General features: G+C 42.5%; 1 protein-coding gene across 1 annotated transcript in view; it reads left to right on the plus strand.

Annotated features, from left to right (window-relative positions):
• Positions 1-23381, plus strand: part of LOC139582748 (pre-mRNA-processing factor 17-like) — a 50006-nt gene extending 26625 nt beyond the window's left edge. Inside the window, exons 10-15 of the mRNA XM_071413040.1 lie at positions 1360-1461; positions 2653-2768; positions 3305-3438; positions 16504-16580; positions 17642-17786; positions 22830-23381. Coding sequence (XP_071269141.1) covers positions 1360-1461; positions 2653-2768; positions 3305-3438; positions 16504-16580; positions 17642-17786; positions 22830-23007 — 752 coding nt within the window. The 3' untranslated portion in view covers positions 23008-23381. The remainder of the gene's footprint in view (positions 1-1359; positions 1462-2652; positions 2769-3304; positions 3439-16503; positions 16581-17641; positions 17787-22829) is intronic.
• The last annotated feature ends 1317 nt before the right edge of the window (positions 23382-24698 follow it).

Consider the following 24698-nt stretch of genomic DNA (forward strand, 5'->3'; position numbering starts at 1 on the left):
CTCCCTCCCTCCAGGCTGGGTGTTGGGAGCCTTCCTCCCTCCCTCCCTCCAGGCTGGGTGTTGGGAGCCTTCCTCCCTCCCTCCCTCCAGGCTGGGTGTTGGGAGCCTTCCTCCCTCCCTCCCTCCAGGCTGGGTGTTGGGAGCCTTCCTCCCTCCCTCCCTTCAGGCTGGGTGTTGGGAGCCTCCCTCCCTCCCTTCAGGCTGGGTGTTGGGAGCCTTCCTCCCTCCCTCCCTCCAGGCTGGGTGTTGGGAGCCTTCCTCCCTCCCTCCCTCCAGGCTGGGTGTTGGGAGCCTTCCTCCCTCCCTCCCTCCAGGCTGGGTGTTGGGAGCCTCCCTCCAGGATGAGCTGTCAGAGGAGATTGTTTTCCCTCAGTCGGGGTTCTGCCTGTCAGTTCCCTCAAACCCCATGTATAATTCAACAGCTTTGGGATGTAGAGGGAGGGAATAGAGGGTGAGAAAGAGTTGAAATAGAGGTATGGAGAGTGCGTGTGTTTTAGGAATGGAGCCTGTACAGTGCCAGGTCTGTACAGTGCCTGTGGGGTTTAGACTAGGAGTCTGCTGTCACGGTACTGAATCAGGCCCATTATCAACATGCTGCCCAATATACTCTTTACTTATTTAATACATCAACAAGGGACTATGCTCTTTCTCTCTCTTTTTCATTCCATCACTTCTCCCTTTCCCTCTTTTTTTCTCATTGATTTCAAGGGGGGACATTTTTAATGTTGCCCTTTATTGCAAATCGAAACCCAATTCACTGTGCCAGCCCTTGACTTATCTTACTCATTGTGATCTCAATAAAGCAGCATAATGAAAAACACAGCGTTTTAACATCGTTGGGATTTGTGCCACAGTCACTAAAACTCTTGAGCGAGATAGGAGGGAGGTGTGTGTGCTCGGCAGCTCGAGCCAGGCAGCTTGAGCCATGGAAAGGCCTGGGTAGAGCTGGCTGGTGGACAGGCAGACTAGCCTCGACAGACCCTGTTATCGCCACGGTAACAGTGTAGCGCTGATAAAAGGTGGTCTTAAAGGGACATCTCGAACACACGAAGGGGAGGGAATGAGAGAGAGGGATAGAGGTAGAAATAGGTGGAGACCACGGGGAAGAGAGTAGTTATGGAGAGGATAGAGGGGCCTGTATCATCATCTTCCTTCATCCTCCCTCTCTTCCCCTCTTTGCCACTTTGGCTTTCTCTCTCTTTCTTACCCTTTATTTTTTCCATCTGTGATTTTGATATTCCAACAATTAATGTGATATGACAGGCAGTGGGATCAGGGGGCTATGACAGAATAACAGAACAGGAAGAATATGTGCATATGTAATGTGTAAGTGTTTTTCTCTTGTCTCTCTCCCTTCAGGCCACAGTAAAGCAGTGCGGGATATCTGCTTCAACAACACTGGGACTCAGTACATGAGTGCAGCCTACGACCGCTACCTCAAACTTTGGGACACAGAGACAGGTCGGTCCAGCCACGGTTGTGGTGACAAGGATAGAAATGCCACGAACGTTGCATAACGTTGCGGCCATTTGACTGTAGCCCAGGCCTGGGGACTGTCACGGCCATGATAGAAATGCCAGAAATAGAGCCGATTACTTGCTCAGAGAAGCATGTCAGTTGTTGTGCCTTACTAAAGGTGGCCAGCGTTGTGGGACATTCAGATAGAAATGTGTTGTGTAGATGTTGGTTCTACCATAAGGACCATGGAGGGTCTCTGCTCCCCCAGGAGATAGAAATGTGTTGTGTAGATGTTGGTTCTACCATAAGGACCATGGAGGGTCTCTGCTCCCCCAGGAGATAGAAATGTGTTGTGTAGATGTTGGTTCTATCATAAGGACCATGGAGGGTCTCTGCTCCCCCAGGAGATAGAAATGTGTTGTGTAGATGTTGGTTCTATCATAAGGACCATGGAGGGTCTCTGCTCCCCCAGGAGATAGAAATGTGTTGTGTAGATGTTGGTTCTACCATAAGGACCATGGAGGGTCTCTGCTCCCCCAGGAGATAGAAATGTGTTGTGTAGATGTTGGTTCTACCATAAGGACCATGGAGGGTCTCTGCATAGAAATGTGTTGTGGATGTCAGTGGAGGCTGCTAAGGGGAGGATGGGCTTATCAAAATGGCTGGAATGGAGTCAGTGGAAAGCACAAATGTGATGTGTTTGATACCATTTCATTGACTCCATTCCAGACATTATTATGAGCCGTCCTCCCCTTAGCAGCCTCCACTTGTATATGTTGGTTCTACCACAAGGAGCAGGGAGGGTCTCATCCCCCCCAGCAGAGGGCAGTACAGAAACTAATCCTCTACTTGTTGCTCTGCAGGACCACTGACTTGTCATAGCACCTTGTTTACTAGTCACTGAGCTGTAGGGTTAGGGCCCATTCCAATTACATGTAGTCAACTTGTATTGACCTATTGTAATGAGGATTCTTGATATCGTCAATTCCATTGACGGAGTTGGATTTGACAAATCTGATTGGATTGACAGAATGGCACACCGGCAAGTTATGGCTGGCTGCTGGTGGTGGTCCTGCCACAGAGATTCTATTCATGAATATGTCATTCTATGGTTTCTGTACTATAATGAAGACATTGTGTGTTGGAGGCAGTCAGTGTGGGTTGTTCTGAAACATGTAAACTCTCCCTCCACAGGCCAGTGCATTTCCCGCTTCACAAACCGGAAGGTGCCGTACTGCGTCAAGTTCAACCCAGATGAGGACAAGCAGAACCTTTTCGTGGCTGGCATGTCTGATAAGAAGATCGTTCAGGTACTTTCATTACACACACACACACACACACACACACACACACACACACACACACACACACACACACACACACACACACACACACACACACTACCTAGAGGCTGATCAATATGAGACAGGAGTGTATTTCATGCTCCGTGTGCTCCAGTGGAGCGTGTGTGAGACCGGAGCAACAGGACTAGAGCAAGTTATTAATCTTGGGAAATGTAGAGAGCGAGGACAGGGCAGAGAAAGACAGAAAGAGGGATCTGTGAAAGACAACAACCCACTGAGACCAGTCCCTTCTCTGGAAAAGCAATTAAAAACTGCTCCTGGAATAAATGAATGAGTCTGTAAACGGGCAATTGTCTGCCCCTAATTACATTGCATACATTACACTGTACATTTTGTTGTGTGTGTTCTAGTGTTTGTCTGTGACAGGAGTGTGTGTTGTGTAATTATTATTCCCATAGCTAATCTACCTGTGTGTGTGTAACCTGTTTCAATTTGTATTAATTTCCTTATTTTCTCTCTCTCTCACCCCCCCTCTCTCCCAGTGGGACGCGAGGACAGGGGAGGTGGTTCAGGAGTATGACCGGCACCTGGGCGCGGTCAACACCATCACGTTCGTGGATGAGAACCGCCGTTTCGTCAGCACGTCAGATGACAAGTCCCTCCGCGTGTGGGAGTGGTGAGTGACAGAGACTGCTGAGCTTTTTACCTTCACCCTACCACTGTGTTGCGCTGAATCAGCACAGTTATGAAATGAGGAGGATTCAACAACATTGTTGGTGAGTAGCATCAAGCATCACTCCTGGTATTATGCTTCATTTCCATAATATACTGTATCTCTGGCATGTACATTAGAGCCAACAGCTTGTCCTGACAGTCTTCTAGATACCTCTGCAAACTGAACTCATTGCCAAAGAGTGTTTAACAAGTGATGAAGTGGAAATGAGAGGTGGAGGAATGTGTTTATTTGACTGGGTTGGGGTGCTGGGTTGGGGTGCTGGGTTGGGTGCTGGGTTGGGGTGCTGGGTTGGGGTGCTGGGTTGGGGTGCTGGGTTGGGGTGCTGGGTTGGGGTGCTGGGTTGGGGTGGGCAGGTCATGGGAAGTTTGAGTACCGTTGATTTCGATGTAAAGCCTCTCGTCTTCTAGCTTGTCATTTCAGGGTCTTCCCTACCAGCTCTTATTCCTCTGTCATATTTATTTATTCGCTTATGAAAAAAATAAGGAAAAATAAGTATTTTCAATCACCAAGCCCGGCGAGAATGACTTGCAAATTAGTTTGGTTCCCATGGCGATTAACAAATGCTGTTGTTTACCTCGCTAACTTGCTAAATATTTAAGACCCAGTGACTAAGGACAGAAGTTTCACAGGGATTCTTCGAGGGACTGTTTTATTAGAAGAACACATATTAAATGAAATTCCCTCCTTTTCCCATCATTTGTGTTCCTTTCTGTAATATCCGGTTGGTGTGTGTTGAAGCAGTAGGATTGACTGGTAAGGAGTGGGTGCCAGGGATGCCAGCTGTGGCTTTAGTAGTGTAGTCTGGAGAGGGAGTGGGCTTGGTCGGTGAGAAGGGAGCGTTATGCATTCTTGCTAGTATGCCTAATATGGCTATATGTGAGTGAAGGGGTTAAATGCACCTCCATCAGTTAGGTCTCTGTTGCGGTTTTTACACTTTATTAGAGACACTGTACTTGTTAGCTTTTACGATAGAATGTGCTTGTTAGTGTTGTCACAATACCAGAATTTTTACATCAATGCCAGGTTTAGTATCACGAGACTCGATACCAAAATGATACCACATCAAAAACAAAGGCCTATTAGCCAAAGTCCCAGAATGGCACTGGATCCAGACATATAAACTCAGCTACTGCTGTGTTCACTGGATCCAGACATATAAACTCAGCTACTGCTGTGTTCACTGGATCCAGACATATAAACTCAGCTACTGCTGTGTTCACTGGATCCAGACATATAAACTCAGCTACTGCTGTGTTCACTGGATCCAGACATATAAACTCAGCTACTGCTGTGTTCACTGGATCCAGACATATAAACTCAGCTACTGCTCTGTTCACTGGATCCAGACATATAAACTCAGCTGCTGCTCTGTTCACTGGATCCAGACATATAAACTCAGCTACTGCTGTGTTCACTGGATCCAGACATATAAACTCAGCTGCTGCTCTGTTCACTGGATCCAGACATATAAACTCAGCTACTGCTCTGTTCACTGGATCCAGACATATAAACTCAGCTGCTGCTCTGTTCACTGGATCCAGACATATAAACTCAGCTACTGCTCTGTTCACTGGATCCAGACATATAAACTCAGCTACTGCTCTGTTCTCTGGATCCAGACATATAAACTCAGCTACTGCTGTGTTCACTGGATCCAGACATATAAACTCAGCTACTGCTGTGTTCACTGGATCCGGACATATAAACTCAGCTGCTGCTCTGTTCACTGGATCCAGACATATAAACTCAGCTACTGCTGTGTTCACTGGATCCAGACATATAAACTCAGCTGCTGCTCTGTTCACTGGATCCAGACATATAAACTCAGCTACTGCTGTGTTCACTGGATCCAGACATATAAACTCAGCTACTGCTCTGTTCACTGGATCCAGACATATAAACTCAGCTACTGCTCTGTTCACTGGATCCAGACATATAAACTCAGCTACTGCTGTGTTCACTGGATCCAGACATATAAACTCAGCTACTGCTCTGTTCACTGGATCCAGACATATAAACTCAGCTACTGCTCTGTTCACTGGATCCAGACATATAAACTCAGCTACTGCTGTGTTCACTGGATCCAGACATATAAACTCAGCTACTGCTCTGTTCACTGGATCCAGACATATAAACTCAGCTACTGCTGTGTTCACTGGATCCAGACATATAAACTCAGCTACTGCTCTGTTCACTGGATCCAGACATATAAACTCAGCTACTGCTCTGTTCACTGGATCCAGACATATAAACTCAGCTACTGCTGTGTTCACTGGATCCAGACATATAAACTCAGCTACTGCTGTGTTCCCTGGATCCAGACATATAAACTCAGCTACTGCTCTGTTCACTGGATCCAGACATATAAACTCAGCTGCTGCTCTGTTCACTGGATCCAGACATATAAACTCAGCTACTGCTCTGTTCACTGGATCCAGACATATAAACTCAGCTACTGCCGTGTTCACTGGATCCAGACATATAAACTCAGCTGCTGCTCTGTTCAGTCGTTGGCCATCTTTTGAGTTCAATGTCATTACATTTGAAAATGTGTATTTACATTTCTTTTGAGACCACCATGTATGCAATAATTAATTATACCATCATACAAGCAATTTGACTTTGGTAAAAACAATCTAACTACAAAACAACAATGGTAATAATTTATTTGAATGGTGAATCTTTATGATAAACAATGTGTAGGTCTATTCACTATACAGGTGAATGCATATTATTCAATAGGGGTGTGTGCATGCATTGAGTTATTGAGCTTGTTTTAGTTGGTTTCATGGGGCTACAGATGACAATCAATCCCTCCCATTTTGGACTTATTTTACTGGCAACTGCTAGGATTATTTTATTGTACTGATTAACAACATTTGCATAGAAGAAGCAATCTCTTATTTTATAAAGTTGTGTGCTGTCTCTAAGAAAGTAATGACGTCATTCACTGAGGCAGAACATGGCGGTGCAATCTGACTGGTTATGGAATCTAGTGGAAACCAGACTGGAGGCGAGGGAGACAAAGAAGTGAATTTGTTTTTGGTGGCGAGGGAGACTAAGTGAATTAATAAAGTTTTGGGTGACAATCAGCTTTGAAATCAGCATTTTTTGCGTTATAGTTAGCATATTATCACAAACAAAGTACTAGGGTAGTGAATTGATGTTTGCTTCAGCTGTAAACTGGCAAGGAAAGTTAGCCTACAATTAAAGCTGGAAGCTACCGGTATTGTCTTGCATTGTAAAAGTGGTCTAGCCTGTCTGGATGTTGTTTTGCAAACAGTAAGGAACAGTTTCAATATTTCTACATGCCATGTTGCATTATTCAAGTGTGTTAACCCTATCAGTCCCAAGCCCTCAGCAAAAATGGGCTTTTCATTTATCCGACTATAATTTATCTGCATTTCCAGCCCTTATATTTAGCCTCGCAGTGAAGTAGTTTACCGTGTTCTTTTCAGGACAACCAGGGCTACAAGTAGAACACAATACTATTTGACATAAACAGTTTTATTGACAAATGTCAATAATATTAAACCCTTCTAACGACTCTTGTGTAGCTTGTGAGGGTCATAGAGCAAAACATGTTACCTGTGCGTGTTTGTGAGAGTCTCAGCTTTTCATAGATAGCTTTCAATCATTTGTAGCTCTACAGATGTTTATGTAAAAAAGACCCTTCTGAATCCGTCTCACTAACACCTCTTTAGCTCAGCCTCCGTTAATCACACAGACTAGTGGATGCAGAAGAAATAGATTAATCCAATGGTTCAACCCAGACGTCTGTAGCTCAAACACACAATGTTTAAAATGCGGCAGGTTGCCACGCGTTTGGGCTAGTAACCAAAAGGTTGCTGGTTCGAATCTCTGAGCCGACTAGGTAAAAAATATGTCAATGTTCCCTTGAGCAAAGCACTTAACCCCAATTGCGTCTGCTAAATGACTAAAATGTAAAATGTGTTAGTCTTAAATCACGCTGTTGCAATGTGGCAAAGAAATTATATTTTTGTCCTGAATACAAAGCATTATGTTTGGTTCAAATCGATCACAACACATCATTGAGTACCACTCTTCATATTTTCAAGGATGGTGGTGGCTGCATCATGTTATGGATATGCTTGTCATTGGCAAGGGCTAGGGAGTTTTTTGGGGATTTACATTTTACACTGTAGTCATTTAGCAGTCGCTCTTATCCAGAGAGTGCATACATTTTCATACTGGTCCCCTGTGGGAATCGAACCCACAACCCTGGCGTTGCAAGTGCCATGCACTACCAAGTGAGCCACACGAGACTAGGATAAACAGAAAAATGTATAATGTATAAAATAAAATACATAATAGAGCTAAGCTCAGGCAAAATCCTAGAGGAAAACTTGGTTGTCTGCTTTCCAACACCTTTCAGCAGGACAATCACCTAAATAGCAAGGCTAAATATACATGTTCCTGAGTGGCCTAGTTTCAGTTTTGACTTAAATCGTCTTGAAAATATATGGCTGTCTAGCAGTGATCAACAATCAACTTGACAGAGCTTGAATCATTTTAAATAGAATAATGGGCATATATTGTACTATCCAAATGTGCAAAGCTCTTAGACTTACCCAGAAAGACTCACAGCTGTAATTGCTCCCAAAAGTTGGGGGTTGAATACTTATCTAATCAAGATATGTTAGTGTTTTATTTTCAATTTGAAGAAAAAAGTTTACATTTTTCCTCCACTTTGATGTTAGAGTATTTTGTGTAGATTGTTGACAAAAAAAATACAATTAGATACATTTTAATCCCACTTTGTAATGCAACAAAATGTAGAAAAAGTCAAGGAGTGTGAATACTTTCTGAAGGCACTGCATCTGATGTTCAAGAAGCTTCCGTTGAAGAACACTAGGTTTTATTGGATAAATAACTTTCCCACCATGTGATTGATGGCAGGTGATGTAAAGCCATAGCAAGTGAGTTTCTCCAATAACAATTTATGATCAATGACATCAAAGGCTGCACTGAAATCTAACAATACAGCTCCAACTATCATCTTATCCATTTCATTTAACCAATAATTTGTCATCGAAGTCAGTGCTGAGTGCCCTTCTCTATGTGCATGGTGAACGTCAGTAGTTAACTTGTTCTCTGCACAATAGCATTATATTTGGTCAAATTCAATTCTCCATCGTTTTTACTAAGAACAGGCAGCTAACTGATTGGGCGGCTCATAGAGCCAGCAGAGAGGGCTTTACTATTTTTAGGCAGTGGAATTACTTGAGCTTCCTTCCATGCCTGTGGACACACTCCTTTAGGCTTGTGTTAAATATATAGCAAATAGGGGTGGCAATACAGTCTGCTACCATTCTCAATAGTTTCCTATTAAGGTTGTCTATATCTGGTGGGTTATCATTATTGATGGATAACAAAAGTTTTTCCATCTCTCCCACACTAATGAACAAATTCAAAACTGATCTCTTTCATTATTATTATTCATTATTATCTTTTATACAAAAATATATGTTCACTGTTCAATGTTGTCATTTCACTGATCTTTCTTATCTCTCAGATATAGGACAGACACTTCAGAACAAACTTCCTTTAGATTTTTTGGTGGGGACTATGTAGTGAATCTGTTATGCAATGTGTTTGTATGGGGAAATAGCAGTAAAGGCCATTTTTTCATCAAATATTATTTTTATATTATTTGATACGCCAAGGGTCTTAAAATGCTTCCCAAATAGCTAAATGATCCTTGATTATGACCTTAAAATAGTTCCATATAGCTTAGTAGAGCCCCTCCCCCTGGTTTAGACAGGACTTGAGTACCTTAACCCATAAGAGTCCAAGTCTTTTCCCATTGTGTTTTGTCGTTTATCTTGGTTTGGTAATATAATTTATTATTTTTAAGTTTAGTCATAAAATGTCTCAATTTATAGTATGTCAACCAATCAGCTGAGTGGCCTGACTTGTTTGCCATCTCTTTTGCATAATTTCTTTGAGCCATAAAATGTTTCAATTCTTCATCAATCCAGGGGTTCTAACAGTTCTCACAGTTAATTTCTTAACAGGTGCATACTTGTCAACAGATGGCATGAATAATTATACAAATACTTCCAGTGCTACCTCATACACATCAGACCGCATTACTTTTTTTTACATCTTCAACAAAAGAGTCCTGAGCATTTTTTGTATAATCTCTAATAAATTACTTTAGGCCCAACCTTTGGCACTTTGGCTTTCCTTCTTATTGCCACAATGTTATGGTCACTACAACCAATGGGAACTGATATTACTTTGAGCAAAGCTCTGCAGCATTAGTGAAGATATAATCAATACAAGTGGATGTCACAGACATGATATAAATACTGACTGTTAGCACTTGGTAGCCTATAGCAGATCCCCATTAGAAGAGGCTTTAGATGAGGCAGGTGAACTTGCAACCATAACACTTCAACAACACTTAACATGAGATCCTCTCTAAGCTTTACAGGAATATGGCTCTGAACATATACAGTAACACCTCCCCCATAGGCATTCCTGTCTTTTGTGTAGATGTTATATCCTTGTATTGCTACTACTGAATCATTATTATTGCTACTGCTGAATTATCAAAGTGAGTTTCAGAGATGGGCTGTATATGAATGTTATCTGATGTTGGCAAGTTATTGATTTAATGAACCTTATTTCTAAGGCTAAATACACTGAGTGTACAAAACATTAAGGACTCCTGCTCTTTCCATGAGACCGACCAGGTGAAAGCTATGATCCCTTATTGATGTCACTTGTTAAATCCACGTAGATGAAGGGAAGGAGTTAAAGAAGGATTTTTAAGTCTTGAGACAATTGAGACATGCTTTGCTATTCAGAGGGTGAATGGCCAAGACAAAAGATTTAAGTGCCCTTGAAGGGGTATGGTATTAGGTGGCAGGCACACCGGTTTGTGTCAAGAACTGCAACACTGTTGGGTTTTTCATGCTTTTTTATTTTTTATTTTTTTATTTTACCGTTATTTTACCAGGTAAGTTGACTGAGAACACGTTCTCATTTGCAGCAACGACCTGGGGAATAGTTACAGGGGAGAGGAGGGGGATGAATGAGCCAATTGCTTAACAGTTTCCCGTGTGTATCAAGAATGGTCCACTGGCCAAAGGACATTCAGTCAACTTGACACAACTGTGGGAAGCATTGGCGTCAACATGGGCCAGCATCCCTGTGGAACGCTTTCAACACCTTGTAGAGTCATGCCCCGATGAATTGAGGCTTTTCTGGGGGCAAAGGGGGGTGCAACTCAATATTAGGAAGGTGTTCCTAATGTTCGTTATACTCAGGATATATTAATATGGGCTATTCTTAGCCCTTTCCCGGGTAGCTTATCGGAGACAGACATAATATGTAGAAAAAAATAAGTAAAATAAAAAATATTGTTTATATCAGGCAGTGAGTGTCAGTTGGTTTATGTGTGTGATGTTGGTCTGAAGCTACTGACCTGGAATCTTGGCTCTTTCACTCCTCCCAGGCTTTTGGGAGGGAGGGTGGGCAAATGAGCTTGTCGTAACGGAGGTTTGTCATAGCGGAGGTAAACAATGCCCCCACGCTCTCTGGCAGCTTTCATAGCTGGGATAAGTTCTTTCCACCTCTTGCGCACAGCTTCAGCGAAGTCCTCGTTGAGGAAGGTGTTGGTTGCTCAAGTTCTTGGCTGTCTCCAGAACAGCCATCTTGTCCTTGAACCTTAAACTTAACCACTGTCAGCCTGGGTCTGCCACCTGGCTGGTTACATGTTTTCCAGTCCTGTGAGTGCGCTCCATCTCAATGATCCATCTGCAGCTTTTCGCTGGTCATTTTTCTCACTTTCTCCTCAGACTCTGTCCAGGTCTCATGAGGAGACTCTGGAATGTCATCCACGACAATGTTATTCCTCCTGGATTATCCCTCTAGATCAGGGATCATCAACTAGATTCAGCCGGCGGGATTATTTTTTTCTTCTTGAGGGAATGACCAGGGGGCCAGAAAATAATTACAAATAATTTGTAGACTGCACAGGAGGTTGGTGGCACCTTAATTCATTGGGGAGAACAGACAGGCTCGTGGTAATGGCTGGCGCGGAACAGGTGGAATAGTATCAAATACTATGTGTTTGATGCCTTTTCATTCGCTCTGTTCCAGCCATTATTGTGAGCCGTCCTCTCCTGAGCAGCCTCCACTGGTAGATTCCAAATTGATCCTAAGAAGCCCAAACAGATAACGTTTGACTAAAACATAATCATTTCAAATCTTGCTTACATTTGTATATGATCACATATATCTCTCCTTTATACGCGGGAATACTTTGGAACAGATTTCCAAAATTAAAATCACTTGGAGCTGATTTGCTGGTGTTTTTACAGTCTTATAGCCAACTATAAAAAAAATATATAACAGTTTTTTGCTCAGAGAACTTTGGGGACCAAATAATATCATCCGTGGGCTGAATGGCCGCCAGTTGGGGAACCTTGCACTGGTCATTTTTCCAGTCATCTGTAATAATGATTCACAGACAGTGCTGATGTCATCTCCCGTGGACTTAGTTTGTTATCATCTTGCTGCACGTCTCTTTCAGGACATCCACCTCTCCCTGGGAGAACTGCAAACTGTTCTTTAGGTCTTGGACCTCTGATCAGATCGTCCAATCTTTTGTTAGTTGAGTCCACCAGTATTTTGACAAAGCTCTTTAAGCCATTTTCCTGTTGCTGTAACAATAGCTTGTAGGCATCTTTTTGTTGATTCCAGCCAGCACAGCACATAGGGCCAATGAAAACAGCAACAAACAGCAGGGATTTAAACAGCCACAAGCCAGGGACTATCTGCAGTCCCAACTACAAGGGCTAAATGCAACGTGGGCTGTGTTCAAACTGTCAAGGAAATCTGGCTAGCATGATAGCTAGCAGTTAGGCAGGCTGCTTCGCCAAGCAGCAGCTCTTCAGACTTTTAGGGTTTGGCAGTGTCCCAGCAACTTAGGCTAACCGTGTTGCGGGACCCAAATGAAACGAGTAGCTCTCCCTCGTTCCGCATTCAACATGCGTCGCGCTATGAAGCATGATTGTTCGCATGAGTGGAGAGCTAACAATGCTGCCCAGACAGCTCTAGCAATGAATGAGTGATGGCCGAGATCGTTTTAATGCGTACATTTTGATATCCGCACTTGCTTCGCCCTTATGTTGGTGTTAGCAAGCAGCCTATATAGTGCTAGGTATCAACAGCCAATCCAGTTGGGGCTGGAAACTGTAGTGAGCATCGATTGGTCAATAGCAACTCGATGCCATGGTGTACGCGACAAAAGTTCAGCTTTCCCCAACTCGCCCGTGCTCACATTGAAAATGAATGGGGCTCCGTTGTTTAATCTTCCCAACGTGCTCAATGGATTTCCAGTGTAAGTGACGCAGGGAATGCATTTTGCTCTTAGGGCTATGAAGTGGCTGCGCTGATAGACGGAGTTGATCCTCTCTATCATGTGAGACACTTTTGACAGAACTATCGAACATAACCAAAGTTCTGGTACCAAACTGTTTTTTGGGGGTATAAAAAGTACAGAAGTTTCGGAATACTGTACAACACTAGTTAGGGTAGAGGAGAACTAGGACACTCTTTTGGCTTTGAGAATGTTGAGTATTTGAGTGGATTGCACACTCATTAGGAGTCCTCCCAGGGGCTTTAGGAGTGTAATGTGGGAGCTAGACGGGTTTGTTATGGTGGAGAGAAGACGCTGGGCCAATGAGAGGCTTTACTGTCCTCCCCCCCTCTCCCCCTGTGACAGCTCAGATGGTAGGATTAGGGAGAGCTCAACCACCAATCTCAGCTGAATTAGGCAGAAATAAACATGAAGTCACATCACTGACACAGAGATGGAGAGGGAGGGTAAACTGAGGGATTTGGAACTACAGACGGACTCCTTGTTAGTCACACACAAACACAGCACAAACACTCCTTTGTGTACTTTTTGTGCGCACACACACACCGAGTGAAGAGCTCTCTAGGTGGCTGGCTGTCAGTAGCTGAGGTATATTAGTTGGGGATGTAGAGACTGGGTGTATGGGCTGTGCTGGGTACGGTTTAGAATCAATACAGTGTACCTCACTGTACACGTGCGCGCACAAGAGTTAGTGCTAACCTTCCTCTGGTGGCTACAGGCTCTGCACCCCCTTATGGATCCATTAGACAAGACACTGGTGAGGGTAAGATAAAAACCAGGCACAATTTCATTAGTGCACACTGTAGCAAAACATTTTGCAATGGCAAATGAGCAGGACTCATTGGACAAATCCACATAGTCCCTTCCTATTTCAACCCGTTTTCTTATGTTTGATGCGTAAATGAATACGACCCAGGCCTGGTGAATTAGGACTGACTGGTAAAGGTATTCAGAAACAACTGCAGCTTCATTATGGGCTTCATTAACATACTGGGAGGAAAGAACAGCAGTCCACTCCAACTATCTGCTTTGTTCTCTCTTTCCCAGCCGTGCAGACACGTTGAGTTATTTTTAGACTTCTGAGGGGAGATTTGATGCATTTTGTTTGTGTTTAGAGAGTTAGTTTGGCCTGACTCTGCTCTGCTGTGGACATCAGGCAGGGCTTGCTCGGGGGGCCCTTTTGGTGGGCGTGTGTGTGTGTGTTTAATCCTACAACTGTCTTCAGGTACAGTAGTTGACTCATGCTTCATGCATTGTAAGTTAGTTGTTTCTTATAATTCACTCTGGTTTAGGGTGTCCTTTTCCTTCTGGCCCTGGTTAGGTAGAAGTCTAGCTGGTGTTTATGGGATAGAGCTGTGTAGCGCCGTGGCTCTAAACCAGTCCAGCTGTGTGCTATCTGAGAAAGGAAGAGAGGAGGGAAAGATGGCCTCAGTCCAGATAGATAGCCTCCCACTGAGAGCGAGGAGGATCAACTCTTATGTGTTCAACACACCCTCAACACAACAACATTATTCACATTCATACACAATCTGCAGCCTGTCGCTGGTGTCTCTGTCACGGACACTCATCCTGTTAGATCTGCCAGCTGCTCTGTTCACGACAGTGTGTGTGAGAAGACCATGGAGTTGGATGACGCCATGAAGACCCTAGAACAAAATGCATGATTGACCTCCATTTCACTCTCAAACTCAGAGAGGGCAGGGTTGAGAAAGTAGGGAGAGGGGAAAAAGAGAACGTAGAGAGGGAGAGCAGAAAGGAAGAGAGTGGATTTAATTGGATGCTCTTGGCACAGTGTTTAAGCAAACATGGTATGGAAATTCATACCATACCATTTACATATACTGTGCCTTCAGAAAGTATTCAGACCCCTTGACTTTAAAATCTAGTCAACTGTAACTAGGCCACTCAGGAACATTCAACGTCGTCTTGGTAAGCAACTCCAGTATATGTTTGGCCTTTTAGGTTATTGTCCTGCTGAAAGGTGAATTCATCTTCCAGTGTCTGGTGGAAAGTGAACTGAACCAGGTTTACCTCTAGGTTTTTGCATGTACTTATCTCTGTTCTGTTTCTTTTCATCCCAAAAAAACAAAGTTAATTTCTTACTTTAGTGCCTTATTGCAAACAAAAATATTCCATGTTTTGGAATATTTTTATTCTGTACAGGCTTGCTTTTCACATCTGTCATTTAGGTTAGTGGAGTAACTACAATGTTGATCCATCCTCAGTTTTAAAGTCACCATTGGCCTCCTGGTGAAATCCCTGTGCGGTTTCCTTCCTCTCCGAAAACTGAGTTAGGAAGGACACCTGTATTTTTTTCGTGACTGGGTGTATTGATACACCATCCAAAGTGTAATTAATAACCACCATGCTCAAAGAGATATTCAATGTCTACTTTTGTTTTACCCATCTACCAATAGGTGCCCTTCTTTGCGAGGCATTGGACAACCTTCCTGGTCTTTGTGGTTGAATCTGTGTTTGACATTCAATGTTTGCCTGCGGGATCTTACAGACAATTGTATGTGTGGGGTACAGAGATGAGGTAGTCATTCAAAAATCATGTTTAACACTTACTGAACACAGTGTGAGTCCATGCAGCATACCACCCTGCATACCACTGCTGGCTTGCTTCTGAAGCTAAGCAGGGTTGGTCCTGGTCAGTCCCTGGATGGGAGACCAGATGCTGCTGGAAGTGGTGTTGGAGGGCCAGTAGGAGGCACTCTTTCCTCTGGTCTAAACAAAAGATCCCAATGCCCCAGGGCAGTGATTGGGGACACTGCTCTGTGTAGGGTGCCGTCTTTCGGATGGGACGTTAAACGGGTGTCCTGACTCTCTGAGGTCATTAAAGATCCCATGGCACTTATCGTAAGAGTAGGGGTGTTAACCCCGGTGTCCTGGCTAAATTCCCAATCTGGCCCTCAACCATCACGGTCACCTAATAATCCCCAGTTTACAATTGGCTCATTCATCCCCCTCCTCTCCCCTGTAACTATTCCCCAGGTCGTTGCTGCAAATGAGAACGTGTTCTCAGTCAACTTACCTGGTAAAATAACGGTAAAATAAAAAATAAAAAAAATAAAAAAATAATGTGACGTGTTAAGGACATTTTTACTCCTGAACTTATTTAGAAAATGGCTGTCTAACAAAGGGCTGTAATACTTACTGACGCAAGACATTTCAGTGTTTCATTTGTAATTAATTTCTAAACACTATTCCACTTTGACATTATTGGGTGTTGTGTGTAGATCGGTGACAAAAATGTCTACATTTAACCCATTTGAAATTCAGGCTGTAACACAATGTGGAAAAAGTCTGGCGGTGTGAATACTTTCTGAAGGCACTGTATCTGTAATGCCAACAGTGTCTGGATCTTAACTGTTTGGTCAACAGTATAGCTTTGATCCTCAGCTAGAATCACGTCTTTCCAAGCGCCAGCTGCATTGCATGACTTTCAATGTTTCCAACGTGAGAGCATTAATGCTAGTTGGCAATACTGATGCCAGTAGTGTCATGGCTGACCTGTGGACTATTCTCGACCGTACTCGGACCGTACTCTAACCGTTTTGTGACCGTGCTGCGTTTGTGTTTTACAGGGACATTCCCGTGGACTTCAAATACATCGCAGAGCCCAGTATGCACTCTATGCCTGCTGTAACGCTTTCACCCAATGGTGAGTGGATGCACACACACACAGCTTTTTATTTGACCCATTCCCCTCCTTCATACCCTTCCCCTCCATCTCCCCCATATCTCCCTCTGAGCTGTATTCATATATTTGTCCTGACATGGATTGTTTGTCATTAGTCTAAATAACAGATGAACTCTCACTGGGAGAGCAGCCCACTCCACTCTGTCCCCCACAGCTCCACTCCTAAAGGGTAGCCACACTGCAGCCCTAGCTGGGACTGCTGCGTATGGAGCCTTTCTTCCGCTCCACTCCTTATTTTCGCTCCAGTTTAACAAAAGAGAGCCCAGTTGTATTTATCCGTTTCTCGTCCACCTACGGCGGTTGGCATTTTGAGATAATGGCATCCCTTTGGGGGTTTGTTTGGGAGGCACTCGGACAGGGAGGACACACATGCACACACACAGTGGAGCACACACTGTTACTGAGTCCTAGTGTCTGCGTAGAGAGACAGGAGACTTGCTAGCTAACAGAATGTCTGTGAAGCTGACATCAAATTGCACCCTATTGAACAGGGCCCAAAGTAGTGCACTATATATAGAGGAAAGGGTGCCACTTGGGACGTAACCCAAGTCAGCATTCGGTCATCAAAAGTATTTTCATTCTTTCCAAAGTGATTGGCTTCGACTTTCTCTCTCAGGCGGTTACAGAGAAGAGCTGCTAATGTCTACTGGGGTGGTCCACTCCTACGGGCCTGAATGAGACGGGACAGAATAACACAGACCATAATACCTAGCTTTCCGTTTAGCTCAACCAACCCGTCTTGTTTCACACGCTCAATCTGTTTTACGAGACATTTTTTGAATTCTAGTTTTATCCCGAGCCCCTTGATGATGCATTGGCTGCTTTTCACATTGTGAAAAAGGTTGATCAGAAAAATGTTGTTTTGAAATACCTTGGTCCAGGCCCACTGCTCACTGGAGAAGTCCTGACCTGGGGTGTCAACCCCTAACATCAGCATGCTCTAACTAAAACTCAGAACTCAAAATAACAAAAATAAATTACTTAAAAAAAAAATATATATATTGTATTTTCTCCCATTGTAGGTAAGTGGCTGGCCTGCCAGTCCATGGACAATCAGATCCTGATATTTGGAGCCCAGAACCGTTTCCGTCTGAACAAGAAGAAGATCTTCAAGGGCCACATGGTGGCTGGCTACGCCTGCCAGGTGGACTTCTCCCCAGACATGAGGTAAGACAAATCCATCCTATACATTAGTACAAACGGTAGCAAAATGGTTTGCAAAGGAAACAAGGTGTTTTTTATTATTCATTTTTTTAAATGACCACAGAAACCATACATAGACAGAATGCAATAGATAGACGCACACAAATTCCAACAAACATCAATGACATCACACCTGCTCAAACTCACGTTTCCACCACATCCATACCTGTTACGTTTCTCACTCCAACATTCCCTCTCATTCTTCATACCTGTTACATTTCTCACTCCAACATTCCCTCTCATTCTTCATACCTGTTACGTTTCTTACTCCAACATTCCCTCTCATTCTTCATACCTGTTACATTTCTCACTCCAACATTCCCTCTCATTCTTCATACCTGTTACGTTTCTTACTCCAACATTCCCTCTCATTCTTCATACCTGTTACATTTCTCACTCCAACATTCCCTCTCATTCTTCATACCTGTTACGTTTCTCACTCCAACATTCCCTCTCATTCTTCATACCTGTTACATTTCTCACTCCAACATTCCCTCTCATTCTTCATACCTGTTACGTTTCTCACTCCAACATTCCCTCTCATTCTTCATACCTGTTACGTTTCTCACTCCAACATTCCCTCTCATTCTTCATACCTTGGGCGTTTCCAGTGCATGTAACACTATGTCATATGGCCTCAAATTGTGCTATTCTATTTCTCTCTCTAGCCCAAATTTGTTCAATATTTAAATAATAATGCCTTTGATTCATCCACTGTCTTAACGATAGAGGATCATTTGATTTCCAGTTTTTAAGTAGAAGTTTTAAAAAAACTGATTGATGAGAAAAGTATGGTCCAACCCATTGGGTATCTGTACCCTCATATGCCATGTCTTGAAATATGCAGATAGATGGATTAAAAGTCATCTTAAATTGTAAAACTTCTGACAGCCAACTTCCCTCAACATTGCTCTGATGTCAAAGAAGATTTCAAATATACATTTCATGATATGAAACTTAAGTTGCATGTATTTGAAAATATCTAAATTGGTAAATCGCTTTTTAATTCTGTCATGGAAATTATATTTTCTATTACCAAGTCAATTCCGTTTTTTATTACTTTAGTTTTCCATGTGGACCAATTTATTGGTGAATTCGGAAAAGCTACCCATGGATTGTTCCATAGGGGTGTGTTTTTGGGGAGTGATATTTGTTCTTGTAGAATCCCTTAGATTTTCTTCCATATTGTTATAGTGTTCTTAACTAAGAAGTTGTTAATGTTCTTAGATTTATCCTTAGAATATAGACACGTGAAAAGATTTTCGGGGTGAGCATGCGCATCTTCAATATGAACCCATAGTTCCTCTTTAGTGCATTTAACAATATGTCTCAAGTAAAAGCCTTGGGTGGCGAGTTGATACAATTCCAAGTATGGAAGGTTAAAACCACCCTCAGACTTAGAGATTAGTTTTATTTGCCCATACAAAGTCATTTATGAGTATAATTTTTTTTAGAATGACTTCGGTGGGGTAATTGGTGTTACCGAGAATACATGTAAAAACTTATGAGGCCTGCCATTCTGAAGAGGTTTATTCAGTGCTGCGAAAAAATATTTGCCCACATTCAAATTTTCTAGACTTTTGAATATTTTTGATACTGAATGTTATCAGATCTTCAATCAAAACCTAATATTAGATAAAGGGAACCCGAGTGAACAAATAACACAACAATTACATACTTATTTCATAAACAAAGTTATGCAACACCCAATGCCCCTGTGTGAAAAAGTATTTGCCCCATTACACTCAATAATTGGTTGTGCCACCTTTAGCTGGAATGACTCCAACCAAACACTTCCTGTAGTTGTTCATCAGTCTGTCACATCGCTGTGGAGGAATTTTGTCCCACTCTTCCATACAGAACTGCTTTAAGTCGAGACATTTGTGGGTTTTCAAGCATGAACTGCTCGTTTCAAGTCCTTCCACAACATCTCAATTGGGATTAGGTCTGGACTTTGACTAGGTCATTCCAAAACTTCAAATGTTGCATTTTAGCCATTTTCATGTAGACTTGATTGTGTTTTGGATCATTGTCTTGCTGCATGACCCAGCTGTGGACTGATGGCCTGGCATTCTCCTGTAGAATTATCTGATACAGAGCAGAATTCGTGGTTCCTTCTATTAAGGCAAGTCGTCCAGGTCCTGAGGCAGCAAAGCATCCCAAACCCATCACACTACCACCACCATGCTTGATCGTTGGTATAAGGTTCTTTCTGTGGAATGAAGTGTTTGGTTTTCGGCAGGCGTAATGGGACCCATGTCTAGAAAGGGGGCAAATACTTTTTCACAAAGCTGTAACTAAGATTTATGGGAAGATTGTTCCATTTAATTAGATCTGCTTTCATATTGTTGAGTAATGGGATAAAGTTATCTTTATATATTTCGTTTTTTTGTTCTTTATTAAGCATGCTAAGTATATAATATTTTTGGGGGGTCCACTTAAAATTATTGCTTTAGATCATGAGCTATTCTTTTTTTGTTTTTCCTATTGACATTATTACAGTTTTTCCACAAAGTTTATATCCTGAGATTTTAGAGTATTCAGAAGAAAAAAAAATACACGGGGAGGGTTGACTTTGCAATATTGGTCATTTGAAGTGCCTTCAGAAAGTATTCACACCCCTTAACTTTTTCCACATTTTGTTGTGTTACAGCCTGAATTTAAAATTGATACAATTTAGATTTTGTCACACAATTCCCCATAATGTAAAAGTGGAATTATGTTTTTAGAAATTTTACAAATTCATTAAAAATGAAAAGCTGACATGTCTTGAGTCAATAAGTATTCAACCCCTTTGTAATGGCAAGCCTAAATAAGTGCGGGAGTAAAAATGTGCTTAACAAGTCACATGAGTTGCATGGACTCAGTCTGTGTGCAATAATAGTGTTTAGCATGATTTTTGAATGGCTCCCTCATCTCTGTACTCTACACGTACAATTTATCTGTAAGGTCCCTCAGTCAAGCAGTGAATTTCAACCACAAAGACCAGGGGGATGCCTCATAAAGAAGGGCACCTATTGGTAGATGGGTAAAAAAATAGACATTGCATATCCCTTTGAGCATGGTGCCGTTATTACACTTTAGATGGTGTATCAATACACCCAGTCACTACAAAGATACAGGAGTCCTTCCTAACTCAGTTGCCAGAGAGGAAAAAAGCTCAGGGATTTCACCATGAGGCGAATGGTGACTTTAAAATAGTTTGAGTTTAATGGCTGTGATGGGAGAAAACTGAGGGGGGATCAACAACATTGTAATTACTCCACAATACTAACCTAAATGACAGAATGAAAATAATACAAATATTCCAAAATATGCATCCTGTTGTGCAATAAGGCACTAAAGTAAAATTGCAAAACATGTGGCAAAGAAATTAACTTTGTCCTGAGTACAAAGCATCATGTTTGGGGCAAATCTAACACATCACTGTGTACCACTCTTCATATTTTTAAGCATGGAGGTGGCTACATCAAGTTATGGGTATGCTTGTCATCTTCAAGGACTAGGGAGTTTTTTAGGATAAAAAGAAACGGCATAAAGCTAAGCACAGGCAAAATCCTAGAGGAAAACCTGGTTCAGTCTGCTTTCCAACAGAGACAAATTCACCTTTCAGCAGAACAATAACCTAAATCACAAGGCCAAATATACACTGGAGTTGCTTACCAAAATGACCGAATGTTCCTGAGTGTCCCAGTTAGTTTTGACTTAAATGGGCTTGAAAATCTATGGCAAGAAAATGCCTGTCTACTTATGTAATCAAGATATTTTAGTGTTTAGTTTTTCATGTATATATATATCCCACCTTGTATGTATGTGTGTGTATATATATATATATACATAATATATATAATATAAAAAAATATATAAATGTATACAAATTTTCAATTTTTTCTTCCACTTTGCCTTTTCACAGTATTTTATGTAGATCGTTGACGAAAAAACGACAAATCAATTTTAATCCCACCTTGTAACACAACAAAATGTGGAAAATGTTCTGGGGTGTGAATACTTTCTGAAGGCACGATCAGGAGATCGTCGGCAAATACGTTTTTTTATATTCATGTTTACCAATACTGATACCTGATAAGTTTTGGTCCTGTCTAATTCTTTCTGCAGTAGGTTCAATTGCCAGAGCAAACTGGAGGGGGGAGGGAAGACGTCCCTGTCTTGTGCCCATTTCTAATGCAATTTCATCAGATATATATATATACACTTATTATTTGTGTATATTTCTGCTTTAGGATATTTATATAATATTTTTATGAGATGTATTATTTCAGCTGGAAAGTTGAATGCTTCCACAGTTTTGAATAGAAAAGCAAACAAGATGTTCTTATTGGACAAATACAGGTAGTCCCTCCCCGTGTTCTTCTATTTGGTTTCTAGTGAATACGACCTAGGGCTTCAGGGATCGGTTTCTCAGGGACATGACCCCCTAGGGGTTCACCTGGTGTTTGTCTGAATAGGATGTATGATACAGTAATGGTACAAGCCTTTCAAACAGAAGATGCACCCTTTCTTTAGTTTTCCAATTTAAAATGTACCTACTGGATTCAACCCAGGGGTTTATGTTAGCAAAGTGTTTTGAGGAAGACATTTTGGAAACTTCAGGGGGAGAGGGAAGGGGAGCGAGAAGTAGCACCCCCCTAGCAGGTAATATTGTGTATATCTACAAACTGACTCATCTCTACTTCCTTCTGAAACCAGTCCTTCAGTCAGTTAGTGTTTCTGAAGACGTCCTGTACGTAGAGCGCTAACCAGGCCATTTACAGGCACTAATTTTAGCGCATACCCCAATTAAGAACCCACTCACCCCTATCAGCAGGTGCCTTCACTTCTCTCCTCTCTTAGTAACCATGGCAACAGCAAGTAACCCCTCCTTTGAGCAGAGACCCAAATTCACACCACCTCATGTGAAATGGAACATGAGTCATTTTTAGCAGGGAGCCTAACCTCTCTCTCTCTCCTCCCATCTCTCCATCCCTCTCTCCTCTCTCTCTCCTGTAGCTATGTGGTGTCTGGCGATGCGGATGGGAAGCTGAATATCTGGGACTGGAAGACCACCAAGCTGTACCACCGGATCAAGGCCCACGATAAGGTGTGCATCAGTGCCTTGTGGCACCCCCACGAGACCTCCAAGGTCATCACCTGTGGCTGGGACGGACTGATCAAACTCTGGGACTAGAGACATGGGGGTGGGGGCTGCAAAGGGACTCCCTCTTTTTAGGGGGAGAGGTGGTCTTTCTGTCATGTACTTTCCCTAATTTAGTGGCAGGCTAAAAGCCATTGGGCTGGTATCTAGTCCTTTTGTAACCGTGTATATTTCTACCCCATCTGAAGAGAGGACAGCGATGTATACATAAAGATAAAACATTTCTCCATTTGTTAGTTGTGTTTAGAGGGTTTCTCAGCCCTCACATGCGCTCTCTTAATTTCATGTTTTCTGGTTTCTGTTTTAATGAGTGATGTCCGGATCATTCACACAAGATTTTTTTATCCTGGAAAATATTCTGTTTTCCAATGTATGTCCCTTTGTGAAATTAAACATTTTATACATTTTGCCTGTCAAGAAATTGCTTTCCTTTGGTCAAGTCGTCTTATACTTCCATCTTTTGCCGTTGGTCAGATATTTCGTAAAGTTTATTAGGATTTCTTCTTTTTAGTAACAGTTCCCTTCTCACCATTAAATCCACACAAACCCCTCTGAAGAGAGAAGTGTAGCCAAGTTGCTACTTCCCTTAGTGTCTTTATAGACTTATCAAAAGATCAGGGGTATACATTTTTAATTTCAAGAGTTTTCAGAATGTATTAATCCTTAAAATGTAAGCCTGACTGAGTCTAGAATTGTGTAATAAATTTGGTGACAAAGTAGTTGGAGAGCTGCAGCGAGAAGTAAAGGGAGACGGCGAGAAGTAAAGGGAGACGGCGAGAAGTAAAGGGAGACGGCGAGAAGTAAAGGGAGACGGCGAGAAGTAAAGGGAGACGGCGAGAAGTAAAGGGAGACGGCGAGAAGTAAAGGGAGACGGCGAGAAGTAAAGGGAGACGGCGAGAAGTAAAGGGAGACGGCGAGAAGTAAAGGGAGACGGCGAGAAGTAAAGGGAGACGGCGAGAAGTAAAGGGAGACGGCGAGAAGTAAAGGGAGACGGCGAGAAGTAAAGGGAGACGGCGAGAAGTAAAGGGAGACGGCGAGAAGTAAAGGGAGACGGCGAGAAGTAAAGGGAGACGGCGAGAAGTAAAGGGAGACGGCGAGAAGTAAAGGGAGACGGCGAGAAGTAAAGGGAGACGGCGAGAAGTAAAGGGAGACGGCGAGAAGTAAAGGGAGACGGCGAGAAGTAAAGGGAGACAGAGATTGAGTCAATCTCAACCTTTCTGACTCAATCGTTCTGTCTCCCTTCTCTCTGCAGCTCTCCAACTACTTTGTCACCAAATTTATTACACAATTCTAAGCTCGGTTCAGGCTTAGATTTTAAGGATTAATACATTCTGAAAACTTTCAATTAAAAATGAATACCCCTGATCTTTTGATGCTGCTATGAAGGCACTTAGGGTAATAGCGACTTGGCAACACTACTCTTTTCAGAGGGGGTTGGTGTGGATTTAATGGTGAGAAGGGAACCGTTACTAAAGAGAATAAACGGAAAAGGGAAAAGGGTTTGAGAGAGTGGGAAAACAAACAGCAGAAGTTGTGGCGGCTGGATTGACATTTTCTATTATTATTCAAATTGTGAAGAGGGAGAGACCATACTATTCTCTCGGAATCTGCTCATTATAGCTGCAGTTAAGGTTACACACTAACACAAATTTCACCATCTTTGGTATTCGCTATCCTACTCATCCTGATTCAACATTTGCTCAGGAAAACTCGGTCTCCTTACA

The sequence above is a fragment of the Salvelinus alpinus genome, chromosome 8 (assembly GCF_045679555.1).
Source record: "Salvelinus alpinus chromosome 8, SLU_Salpinus.1, whole genome shotgun sequence".
In the NCBI taxonomy this organism is placed as follows: Eukaryota; Metazoa; Chordata; class Actinopteri; order Salmoniformes; family Salmonidae; genus Salvelinus; species Salvelinus alpinus.